The sequence below is a fragment of the Aedes albopictus genome, chromosome 1, assembly GCF_035046485.1.
Source record: "Aedes albopictus strain Foshan chromosome 1, AalbF5, whole genome shotgun sequence".
Lineage (NCBI taxonomy): Eukaryota > Metazoa > Arthropoda > Insecta > Diptera > Culicidae > Aedes > Aedes albopictus.
In genome coordinates this window covers 260,522,298-260,535,639 of record NC_085136.1, presented here as the reverse complement: position 1 = coordinate 260,535,639, position 13,342 = coordinate 260,522,298, and the positions used below count along the sequence as shown (strand labels likewise).

General features: G+C 46.5%; 1 protein-coding gene across 1 annotated transcript in view; it reads right to left on the bottom strand.

The window, feature by feature from the left end:
- The window catches only part of LOC115269359 (uncharacterized), a 763,799-nt gene that overhangs the window by 474,992 nt on the left and 275,465 nt on the right, over positions 1 to 13,342 (bottom strand). Inside the window, exon 4 of the mRNA XM_062846706.1 lies at positions 12,024 to 12,839. Within this exon, the coding sequence (XP_062702690.1) occupies positions 12,024 to 12,839 (816 nt within the window). The remainder of the gene's footprint in view (positions 1 to 12,023; positions 12,840 to 13,342) is intronic.

Genomic DNA, 13,342 nt, shown 5'->3' with positions numbered 1-13,342 from the left:
CAATAGAGATTTTGCTACAATTTTTGTTTCATTTATTTAGAGGGAAGGAATCTCGTTTCTTCAGGGAGGAATCTCAGAAGGAATTCCAGGAGGAACCTTGAAAGAAACTGGAGAAATCCGTGAACAAAATTCTGGGCTTATCTCTGCAGGAACTGCTGTATGAAATCCTGAAGGAACTACTGCAGAAATCTCTGGTGGTTCAAGAGTCTGTCTTGGAGAGATCCCTGCAGAAACTTCTAAAGGAATCCATGATTGAAATTTTCGAGGAATTTCAGGATTCCATTAATGAATTCAAGAAGAAATCCTAAGGGTTTTACAGCAGAAATCCTCGAAGGGGATTCGAGAAGGAATCCTTTCTAGAAGGAATCAACGAAAAATAGCCAGGAGAAATTCCGAAAGATTTTCCAGCAAGAAACCTCAAAGAATTCAAGTGGGAGTTTAGAAGAAAATTAGAAACAAAGTCCCCAAAGGAATTCTAAGAGGAATCAACGAAAATTACCTTAGAGGTATTTCTGGAGGAATTCCAGGAGAAATCCCTGAGAGAATTCTAGGAGGAATCCCCGACGGAATTCTAAGAGGAATCCCCACAGGAATTCCAGAAAGAATCTTCGAAGGAATCTCCGAAGAAATTTATGCAGAAATCCCAGGAGGAGCCACCGAAAGAACTTCGGAAGAAATCTTCGAAGGAATTTCGAGCGGAATCCTCAAAGGTTTTTTAAGAGGAAACCCCCAAGAGGAATTTCCATAGGAAGTCAGAAGGAATCCCCGAAGAAATTCAAGAAGGAATTCTAGAAGGATCTCTAGGAAGAATCCACGAGTTCTAGAAAGAATTTCCGAAGGAATTCTTGGAAATATCACCGAATAAATTCAAGAAGGAAACCCTGAAGGAATTCCAGGAGGAATTTCCGAAAAAATAAAAGAGAAATCGCCACAGGAATTCCAAGAGGAAACTTTAAAGTTATTCCAGGAGGAGTTCCCGTGTTAATTTTAGGAGGAATCCCCGGCGGAATATCAGGAGGAATACCCGAAGAAATATCAGGAGGAAACTTTGAAGGAAGTCCAGCAGGAATCCACGAAGGAATTCCAAGACAAATCCCCGAAGGAACTCTAAGAGGATACCCCGAAGGAATTCCCAGTGGAATCCACGACGGAATATCAAGAGGAATCCCCGAAAGAATTTCAGGAGAAATCCAGAAGGAAGTCCAGGAGGAATCCCCAAAGAAATTCCAGAAAGAATTTTTCAAAGTAATTCGTAAAGGAGTCCTCAAAAGACTTCTAGGAGGAACCATCGAAAAAAAAATTAGATGAATCCTCGAAGAAATTTCATGAGGAACCCGTGGATAAAATTGAAAAGGAATCTTCGAAGGAAGTTTATGGGGAATCCCCAAAGGCATTTCAGGAGGAATCCCCGCAGGATTTTTTTTATAGCGGCTCCGTTATGGTTCACTGCCGTGTGAGCCTTTAGTTTTAAGTTATTTTTATAATGTTTTTTTGAAAAGAAAAAGAGGTTTTGTGCCTCTTAGAGAAAGATTTCGTTTTTGAAATGCCGAAATCACTCAAAGGGGTGTTTCCCTCTTTCAAAATTTCAAGTTAAAATAAACAATAACAATAATAACCCGCAGGAATGTCAAATTCCGAAAATAATCCTGCGTGAATCCCAAAGGAATTCCAGCAATTATCCACAAAAAAAATCCAGCAGGACTCCAGTGGGAACTTCCAAAGGAATTCGGGTAAGAATCTCCAAAGGATTTCAATAACGGATCAACGATAAATATCCTCTGAAAGAGTTCCAGGAGAAATTCGTGAGGGAATTCTAGGAGGAATCACCGAAGGAATTCCAAGAGTTTCCCAGAATGAATTCCAGAAGAAATTCCCCAAGGAATTCCAGTAGGAAACCCCGAAGGAATTCCAGGTGGAATCCCCGGAGGAATTCAATGAGAAATTTCTGGAGCAATCTCAGAAGAAATTCGAAGAGGAATTACAACAGAAATTCCATGAGGAAACTCCAAAGGAAATCCAGGAAGAACCTCCGAAGTAATTGCTGGAGGAGTTGCCGTAGAAATTCCAGGTGGAATCCCCGACGGAATGTCAGGAGGAATCCCCGAAGAAATTTCAAGAGGAATCCTTGAAGGAAGTTCAGCAGAAATTTCCAAAAGAACTCGCGGATCAATCCCCGAAATAATTCCAGGAGAAATCCCCAAAAGAACTCTAGGAGGAGACCCCGAAGGAATTCCAAAAGAAATCTCCGAAAGAATTCAAGGAGAAATCTCCGAAGGAATCCCTGAAGGAAGCCCAGAATGAATACTTCGACGGAATTCCAGGAGCATATCCTGAATAAATTTCAAGAGAAATCTCTGAAGAAATTACTGCAGAAATCCCAGGGGGAAGAGGAAACCCCATAGGAAGTTCAGAAAAAAAATCTCCGAAAAAACTCTAGGAGAAATCCCCGAAGAAATTCCAGGAGGACTCCTGGAGGAATTCTATGAGAAATTCCTGGAGGAAATCAAGGAGGAATCTCCGTAAGAATTCTAAAAGAAACCATCGAAGAAACTCCAGGAGGACACCCGAAGGAATTTTAAGAGAAATCCACGACAGCGTATTAGGAGAAATCCCCGAAAGAATTTCAAGAAGAATCCTTGAAGGAATGCAACATTAATTTTGTTTGTGCACTGATCGCCGGCGCGAAAAATAAAAACCGGCGGCGTGACAAACTGCGGCGTATGGCCTAGGTGATCAGAATCATGAGATAAACCATGTCAAAGTACTTTGTTTTAAATGCACACTGACGCCACATAGCGACGGAATTACGCACTAAACTTACCACCATTTGATAGCCATAGACCGTCTGATCAACTTTGCCGAAGACACGAACAATCTAAGTGGTCAGAATCATGAGATAAACCATGTCAAAGTACTTCGTTTTAAATGCACAGGGGCGTCACATAGCGGCGGAATTACGCACTATATTTACCACCATTTGATAGCCGTAGACCGTCTGACACGCAGAAAAAAGCATGGTAAAATCAAAAATATTCCAGGTAAACTCAAATAAATTGTCAATTTGTTCTGGCAACAAAAATAAAACTGTTTGGAGCAAATCGAACGTCACATTTGAAGCAAATTCAATCCATTTTTGAAACAACCATGTATCTTCTGACTGGTTATGTTAGAAACAAATGTAAAAATTTTTGTTTTTTTGTGGCAGGTCGGCGGAAATATTTGTTTTCCAATTAAATTAACAAAATTATTTCCTTCTCTAGGAAAATCCTCTTCCCGCGTGGCACTTTCAATGCCAACATCATGTAGATAACATACGCTCCCGAAATCAATGGGATTTCGTGGAAACTTTTGGTGAAACTTGCCTTTTTTTGCAAGAGGAAAACTTGTTTGGTGATGCAGCTGGAACTTGAGAGTTTTGTTTATGTTCTCGACGGCGGAACGGGGGGCTCTTCAATGGGTATTGGAGAAATCAATATGTAATTGAGTTTGTTTTAAAAATTAATATTTTAGTTTTAAATATTTTATCAGTTTACTGAATAAACATGAATATTTTTGTTTCAAACGAACGAAATTTGTCTCCGTGGATCAGCATTGCGAAGACACGAACATTCTGGGTGGTCAGAATCATGAGATAAACTTTGTCAAAGTATTTCGTTGTAAATGCACACTGGTGCCTCATAGCGGCGGAATTACGCAGTAAACTTACTACCATTTGATAGCCATAGACCGGCTGACCAACTTTGCTGAAGGCAAGAACTTTCTAAGTGGTCAAAATTACGAGATAATCCATGCCAAAGTACTTCGTTGTAAATGTACACTGGTGCCACATAGCGGTGAAATTACGCACTAAGCTCATCGCCATTTGATAGTCATAGACCGTCTGAATAACTTTGCTGAAGACACGAACTTTCTAGGTGGTCAACATCATGAGATAAACCATGTCAAAGTACTTCGTTTTAAATGCACACTGGCGCCACATAGCGACGGAATTACGCACTAAACTTACCACCATTTGATAGCCATAGGTCTTCTGATCAACATTGCTGAAGACACGAACTTTCTAGGTGGTCAGAATCATGAGATAATCCATGTCAAAGTACTTCGTTTTAAATGCACACTAGCGCCACATAGCGGCGGAATTATGCACTAAACTTACCACCATTTGATAGCCATAGGTCTTCTGATCAACATTGCTGAAGACACGAACTTTCTAGGTGGTCAGAATCATGAGATAATCCATGTCAAAGTACTTCGTTTTAAATGCACACTGGCGCCACATAGCGACGGAATTACGCACTAAACTTACCACCATTTGATAGCCATAGGTCTTCTGATCAACATTGCTGAAGACACGAACTTTCTAGGTGGTCAGAATCATGAGATAATCCATGTCAAAGTACTTCGTTTTAAATGCACACTGGCGCCACATAGCGACGGAATTACGCACGAAACTTACCACCATTTGATAGCCATAGGTCTTCTGATCAACATTGCTGAAGACACGAACTTTCTAGGTGGTCAGAATCATGAGATAATCCATGTCAAAGTACTTCGTTTTAAATGCACACTAGCGCCACATAGCGGCGGAATTATGCACTAAACTTACCACCATTTGATAGCCATAGGTCTTCTGATCAACATTGCTGAAGACACGAACTTTCTAGGTGGTCAGAATCATGAGATAATCCATGTCAAAGTACTTCGTTTTAAATGCACACTAGCGCCACATAGCGGCGGAATTATGCACTAAACTTACCACCATTTGATAGCCATAGGTCTTCTGATCAACATTGCTGAAGGTCTAAACTATGCAGGGGATACGGTTTTTGAGATACAGTTCAGAAAGTGATGAAGTCTTCAGGTGATGCCAAACTTTCTGGGGGTGCTGCAATATTCAACTGGGGTGTTGCAATACTAGGCGATGCGATTCCATATTTATGGCGGGTAGTGTACTTCCTAAAGCAACCATGGCCTGACAGGAACTGTGTCAGATGGAAGTTAACTTCTCCGTGTTTTCTGTCCACCCATACCGAAACGTTTGGAATGAGCCGATGGGTCCATCTTCCGTTTCCGGCGCTATCCCAGTCCAGCTGCCACTTTCTCATCGAGTCAGCTCTCGCATTCTTGCGGGATCCTGTCATTCCTCGGCGGTTGTAACATTCGCAGTCTTCTTCCAGTACGATTTTTATGGGGATCATTCCCACTATGATGCAGACCGCTTCCGTGGATATGGTTCGGTATGCACTGGCTACTCTCATAGCCATCAGCCTGTATGTGCTATTCAGCCGCGCCAGGTTCCTCTTCGATAGCTGTCCAGTGTCCAGCTGCCCAGACAGGAGCGCCGTACCGAAGTACCGACGTCGACACGCTGGCAAGGAGTCTCCTCGTACCGCTACTGACTGCCGATCTGTTTGACATGATCCTGGTCAACGCTGCGATTGCTTTGGCCGCTTTCTCGCAGGCGTAGTCGACATGACTGTTGAAGTTTAGCCGGTCGTCGATCAACACCCCAAGATGCTTCACTTCTCGTCTCGAGTCGATGGTGAGTTCTCCGACTGAAACTTTAACATGCTGTACCGCCTTTCGGTTGCTGATCATCAGCACTTCGGTTTTGTGATGAGCTAATGCCAGCTTCCTCTCGCACATCCAGTTTTCGACCATTTCTATCGCCGCCGAGGCCCGTACTTCCACTTCGTTCAGCGACTCACCGATTACTATGAGCACGACGTCATCCGCGAATCCAACAATCTGCACTCCTCTTGGTAAGCTTAACTGCAGCAATTCGTCGTACATCGCGTTCCACAGCATCGGGCCCAGGATAGAGCCTTGAGGAACACCCGCTGTTATGCCTACACTCTTCTGTCCCTCACGCGTTTCGTAGGCCAACGTCCGGTTCTGAAAGTAGCTCTTCAGTATTCTGCAGAGATACTCGGGAACCCTCATCCGGTGTAGGGATCTAGCTATTGCTTCCCAACTAGCGCTGTTGAATGCATTTTTCACGTCTAGAGTGACGACCGCACAATAGCGATTTCCTCTTCTCTTTTGCTTCATGGCAGCATCGGCTGCTTGGACAACTAGCCGGATAGCGTCAACTGTACACCTTCTTCTTCGGAACCCGAACTGCATCCTCGATAGTCCGTTCTCGCCTTCTGTGTAATTTCCGAGTCTGTTGGAGATCACCTTCTCCAGAAGTTTTCCAGTCGTGTCCAGCAGACATATAGGCCTATACGCCGATGGATCTTCGGGTGGCTTGCCCGGCTTCGGCAGCAGAACCAATTTCTGCCGCTTCCAACGATCGGGGAAGTTTCCGTCGTCGATACACTTCTGCAATGTGGTTCGAAACATATCCGGGTTTTGTTGGATTGCTGTTTTCAGAACCAAGTTGGAGATGCCGTCTAGTCCTGGCGCTGTCTTGGGTTTTAAGCTCTTCGCTACCGTGATGAGCTCCTGGTTGGAAATACGGGATTCCTCCATATCAGCGGCGACTTCCTCATACGGCGTGGGAGGCCAGACCGTTGGCTCGTGCTGAGGGAACAGTCCGTCTACTATGGCTTTCAGCTTTTCTGGACACCTCTCGGGTGGGGTCGCTGGGCCTTTTATCCTTGACATAGCTACTCTGTAGGCATCTCCCCATGGATTTGCGTCCGCATTACGGCAGAGTTCCTGCATGCAAGCTGCTTTGCTGAGCTTGATGCCTTTTTTGAGGGCCGCTCTTGCCGCCCTAAACAAAGGTCTGCGCTCTTCCCTTTGCTCATCAGTGTGAGCCCGTTGCATTCTTCTCCTAGCTCGAAGACAGTTCCGACGGAGTTCGGCGATCCTCCCATTCCACCAGTAGACTGGTCGGCGGACGTCCCGCGGCTGTATCTTCCTCGGCATAGTTGCATCGCAAGCTCGAACGAGAACCGAAACCAGTTCATCCGGACTCAGGTTCAGCATATTGCGTTCATACCGAAGCACTTCTGCGAACACGTCTTCATCGAATGCTTCTGTTCTCCACTTCCGCCCTTTGGAATCATCCCCACGTGCCGCCGTCTGTACCCGTTCTCCAAGACGGTATCGGATCGCTTGGTGATCACTATGCGTATAATCTTCGCAGACTCTCCAATTCATGCTTCTCACTACAGTCGGACTACAGAACGTTACGTCGATGATAGACTCTCTGCCTTCTCTTCGATAGGTGCTTGTGGATCCTTCGTTGGCTAGAACTAAGTTCAGTCTGGATGCTGTTTCCAGCAGGCTCCATCCTCTGGGGTTTGTGAGGCGGCTACCCCACTCAACTGCCCAGGCATTAAAATCGCCGGCAATGATGACTGGCCTCCTGTCGCCAAGTTTCTCCAATATTTGGTCCAGCACCTGATTGAACCGCTCTATCGTCCAGCGTGGAGGTGCATAGCAGCTACATATGTAGACGCCGTTAACCTTGGCTATAACGAAACCCTCTATCGCGCGATACACCACTTCCTGCAGGGGATATCTTCCAACCGTCCAAATCGCAGCGGTTCCAGCTTCATCTGCTACCCAGTTACCATTTCCGGATGGGATACGGTACGGATCCGAGATGATTGCTACGTCGCACTTCGCTTCCTTCGTGGATTGGCACAGCAATTGCTGCGCGGTATCACAGTGGTTGAGATTTATTTGCACTACCTCCACTGCGATTTACCGGACACCGCCTGTTTGAATGTTGGACATTTTGGGCCACCAGTAAAGTGGTCCCTGCGCCCCTCATTTTCACAGATGATGCACTTTGGTGGCTTCTTACACTCTTGTGCTTTATGACCTTCATCTCCGCATCTCCTGCACAGTTTCGATCTATCTGGTCCTCGGCAGTTCCGTGCCAGATGTCCAAACTCTTGGCATCTGAAGCATATCTCCGGTTGCTGAGAAACCCGCAGTGAGCATTCTGAAAACCCGACTTTCACTTTGTCAATTCGCAACGCCTTGTCGGCAGCATCCACCGGGAGCTTGATAGACGCAACATGCGTCCCGGAAGCCCGAGCAGAAGGGCATACCTTACAAATACCATGCGAAGAGCAACATGTGGTCTAATACCAACAATTGTTATTGCTGCGTTATTCTACGAAATGTTATGAGAACATCACAATAACAGTTGGAGGTATTTGAGCAGAGTTTGGTATTGATGTAGTATTTGTTGGTTTGGCAGTGAAAATAACCGAAGAACAAGATTTGCTATTACATAATGAAGTCATCGAACAAATGGAACATTTAATAACTAGGAACGTTATTAGTTTGTTATTTGATAACTTTGGGATAACAAATACAGCACTTGAAATTTTAGGTATGCATTCATTATTGAAACGGCAAGACTTGTTATTTTCTAGGTGTTATTCATATAAAATTTTGGTATTCGTTTTAGTTATTTTGCCTCTTATTACCACCTAATGAAGGGCATATCAAGGTATGTTAGTATTTGAGATGAATACCTTGATATGTTATTCCCTTGTTATTTTCTTCTGCTCGGGAGGTCCCCTTCTTAGTCGGACTGACATTTCAACGTCTCCTATCTCCATTTGCTCCTTAATTGCAGTTTTTACTTCTTCCGCCGTAGTAATCTCGTCTATGTCGACGCATTGCAGAACCACTTCTGGCGTAACAGCTCGGACCTGCGCAGTGTCTCCCACGACGCTCGCTGCAAGCTCCTTATATGAAGAGCTCTTGTTCTTCGAGTCCTTTTTCAGCTCGAAGATCATTTCTCCAGACCGTGTGCGCCTGACTTTTTGTACGTCCGCGCCGAAGTCCTTAAGCTTCGGAGCCGTTCTTATGGTACGTAGAACCTCAAGGTAACTTTCCTCACGGGTCTTCACCACAATCGCTTCGCCTTTCTTTTTAACGCTTCTCCTAATTGCTTTTGGTCTTGCGCCTGCGTTCGTCTGCTTTGCCTTGCCTTTTCTTTGCACAGTCTGCCACTGGGTCTCTCTGTTGCCGACACCGACCTGTTCTGCCTCTGCGGCGGCCAATCGCTTGCGCAGATTGTCTCTCTGCCTTTTAGAGCCTCCTGGCCTTTCATCTCCTGGCGAGGATCGGTGTCTCTTTGTCGCAGACATCGGTGTGTTTTCCGTTCGCGCTAGTTTCTCCTTCTTGCCGAGGTTTCCCGGGACTGTTCTCGGTGTTTGCTGTGGCAGCGTTTTATCAGCGAGAGCGTTTTTCGTCGATGCCAATTCGCTTTCGGCTGTTTCCGCTCTCTGCAACACGTTGGTCCACTCCTTGACGGCTGATCCGAGAGCTCTCCGGATCTTTAACACCAGCTCCTTGATGTCCTTGTGCACATTGTGTTTCTTGTCGACGAATTCGTGGAGCTCTTCCACCCAGTTCTTCGCCACTAGAACCTTCGGATGTTGCTGGGGCACGCCCCATCCGCTATTCGTCGGCAGCTGCTGCTGTTGCACTTGGGCCACCATTTGCTGCTGCTGCTGCTGTTGCTCCTGTTGTACACTGTGGTTATGTTCGTGTACCGCGCTTCGCTGCAAGAACGCTTCTTGTTGCTGTTCCGCTTCTTCTCTTTGCTGAGGAGACCTCATCAATCCTCCTCTGGCGAACGGATTCGCCACCTTTCCGCTGTTATTCTTGTTTTCTCCTTCCATGTTGTTGGGTCCCCCCTCCGAGCCGCTATCTCCACCTGCTGCACGTAGTCGCTTTCATGATCTCTTGGTTGTCTATGAATCAGGGAGGCCAAGCGAGGGTTGAACACGTACCTTCATGGGGTCCGTGTTCAGAGCCAGATCAGCGTAAGTCGGGAGTGTTACATCCGAGCCTAGTACCCATCAAAATTGATGGACAGATGAAGAACGTATCCGGAGGCCTGCCAAGGTTTTACCGGGACGGAGGCAGACGCACCATTAGCCCACTCGCCGTTTCAAGTAGGTGTCACCCTTCCTTACTCGGGGAGCAGAATGGCACGAATGTCAGCCCATCGTCGTCATCCTATCCGTAATCCGTAGTCCGTTGTCGTTTGCGTTGACCAGTATGCCATAATCAGGATGTTACTGGCATCGATCCTGATGTGCCGGTTGGCACTCCGAAGGAAGAGCCAAAGGTGGTAATCCACACGGATGTGCGAACGATTTTCGCTTAGGATGAACTCCTAAGCTGTCTGTCTGTCTGTCTGTCTGTCTGTCTGTCTGTCTGTCTGTCTGTCTGTCTGTCTGTCTGTCTGTCTGTCTGTCTGTCTGTCTGTCTGTCTGTCTGTCTGTCTGTCTGTCTGTCTGTCTGTCTGTCTGTCTGTCTGTCTGTCTGTCTGTCTGTCTGTCTGTCTGTCTGTCTGTCTGTCTGTCTGTCTGTCTGTCTGTCTGTCTGTCTGTCTGTCTGTCTGTCTGTCTGTCTGTCTGTCTGTCTGTCTGTCTGTCTGTCTGTCTGTCTGTCTGTCTGTCTGTCTGTCTGTCTGTCTGTCTGTCTGTCTGTCTGTCTGTCTGTCTGTCTGTCTGTCTGTCTGTCTGTCTGTCTGTCTGTCTGTCTGTCTGTCTGTCTGTCTGTCTGTCTGTCTGTCTGTCTGTCTGTCTGTCTGTCTGTCTGTCTGTCTGTCTGTCTGTCTGTCTGTCTGTCTGTCTGTCTGTCTGTCTGTCTGTCTGTCTGTCTGTCTGTCTGTCTGTCTGTCTGTCTGTCTGTCTGTCTGTCTGTCTGTCTGTCTGTCTGTCTGTCTGTCTGTCTGTCTGTCTGTCTGTCTGTCTGTCTGTCTGTCTGTCTGTCTGTCTGTCTGTCTGTCTGTCTGTCTGTCTGTCTGTCTGTCTGTCTGTCTGTCTGTCTGTCTGTCTGTCTGTCTGTCTGTCTGTCTGTCTGTCTGTCTGTCTGTCTGTCTGTCTGTCTGTCTGTCTGTCTGTCTGTCTGTCTGTCTGTCTGTCTGTCTGTCTGTCTGTCTGTCTGTCTGTCTGTCTGTCTGTCTGTCTGTCTGTCTGTCTGTCTGTCTGTCTGTCTGTCTGTCTGTCTGTCTGTCTGTCTGTCTGTCTGTCTGTCTGTCTGTCTGTCTGTCTGTCTGTCTGTCTGTCTGTCTGTCTGTCTGTCTGTCTGTCTGTCTGTCTGTCTGTCTGTCTGTCTGTCTGTCTGTCTGTCTGTCTGTCTGTCTGTCTGTCTGTCTGTCTGTCTGTCTGTCTGTCTGTCTGTCTGTCTGTCTGTCTGTCTGTCTGTCTGTCTGTCTGTCTGTCTGTCTGTCTGTCTGTCTGTCTGTCTGTCTGTCTGTCTGTCTGTCTGTCTGTCTGTCTGTCTGTCTGTCTGTCTGTCTGTCTGTCTGTCTGTCTGTCTGTCTGTCTGTCTGTCTGTCTGTCTGTCTGTCTGTCTGTCTGTCTGTCTGTCTGTCTGTCTGTCTGTCTGTCTGTCTGTCTGTCTGTCTGTCTGTCTGTCTGTCTGTCTGTCTGTCTGTCTGTCTGTCTGTCTGTCTGTCTGTCTGTCTGTCTGTCTGTCTGTCTGTCTGTCTGTCTGTCTGTCTGTCTGTCTGTCTGTCTGTCTGTCTGTCTGTCTGTCTGTCTGTCTGTCTGTCTGTCTGTCTGTCTGTCTGTCTGTCTGTCTGTCTGTCTGTCTGTCTGTCTGTCTGTCTGTCTGTCTGTCTGTCTGTCTGTCTGTCTGTCTGTCTGTCTGTCTGTCTGTCTGTCTGTCTGTCTGTCTGTCTGTCTGTCTGTCTGTCTGTCTGTCTGTCTGTCTGTCTGTCTGTCTGTCTGTCTGTCTGTCTGTCTGTCTGTCTGTCTGTCTGTCTGTCTGTCTGTCTGTCTGTCTGTCTGTCTGTCTGTCTGTCTGTCTGTCTGTCTGTCTGTCTGTCTGTCTGTCTGTCTGTCTGTCTGTCTGTCTGTCTGTCTGTCTGTCTGTCTGTCTGTCTGTCTGTCTGTCTGTCTGTCTGTCTGTCTATTTGATGGGAAATTTTGTATGTAGGTAATTTTGGGGCCGGGAAAGGTTTTAAACTTGGTGTGAGAACTCTCCGGTCTCTAAAATTTAGGGTTCAAATGGAAAAGAAGTTTGATCTGAATTTCAATTGGATTGTTGATAAAACTAGCATTGTATGATTATATAGTCACACTCACCTGTTCGGGTCACGTTGAAACACTTTCTCCGCTCCGAGGACGACAGATTTGTATCATTTACTGCAGTCGTGGTGGCCGTTGTTTCGACCACCGTCGAAGTCACCCCACTACCAGCAACCGGAAAGTGCCATCGAGGTGCAGCTTGCGGTGGCAGAATCGGCTTCGGTGGAGACCCATGGTCTCCGAATCGGCGCGAACCCAACACCGGGGATGAGAATTTATTGCTGTTTGGCAAGTTTGAATCGTTTTGTGCCCCGGCTGCAGCAGCCTGTGAGGAATATTTACTGGCAATTAAAACTTTTGTGAGCAGCACTTGGCCCTGTCGGGTGGCGGCGCCACCATCCGATCCGACCGGCGGCGGCGACATAAGCTGCTGCGGCAGTGGAAGTGGCGGTGGAGAACTGCCACCGTGGCCGGCGAGATTCCGCCGTTGGACGCAAGGACTGGCCGGGGCGGAGGGCTTCTTGGTGTGCTTCGTTGGACTGGTCTTGATGTAGTACCAATCGGAGAGCTTCCTTTGTTTCCGGGAATCGGCGTCTTCAAGAGGCCGCTCCTGGTCGCTTGACGGCTCGTTAATGAGATTCTCGTACTGTTGATTAAGTGGCGCCGCCGGTGGTGGCCGTTGGCTGTCGTGAAATGTCCTCGTCGTCGTGTCACTGATTTTGAGCGTTTCGAGAGCATAATTCAATCGGTCCAGCGAAGATGACGAAGAGGATGAGGATTCGCCGGGGCTGATAATAATCCTTTCACCAGCGTCGCCATTGTCTCCGCGATGGTGATGGTGACGGCGGGGGTCATTTTGATAGATGCCAGAATCTGTGAGAAATGGGGAAAAGTTTTCCATGGGATTAAATGCTCAGTTGAGTAGGGGTGCGATTGTGTGATTAACGAAGTGATTAAGTTTCGGACGACAGATGCGTTTCGAGAAAATGGTAAGCTCGTGGAACGTGACTTTGACACGAGAAGAAAAGCACAATGTCCCCCAGTTATTCTATTAGGTTTAGAATATGTTCATTCAACGGAACTTTGGACTGCTGGAGAAGTCTTTCGTTGGCGAATACCAAGCTCATTTTACCCCTTTGGGACCGGAGGGGTAATACACTATGTTTCATAACTATAGATCCAAACAATATTTTTTGATACTCGGATATGTAGAATGAATTTGAATCATATTGTTCTACTGTTTAATTCATTATTTAGAGTAGACATGAGAAAAGTAATAACTCGATATTTCATGTGTTCTCTGAATCTGATAAATAATCTTATATAAATTCCCTTGTTTCATAACAATAGATCCAAGCGAGAATTCATTCTAGTAA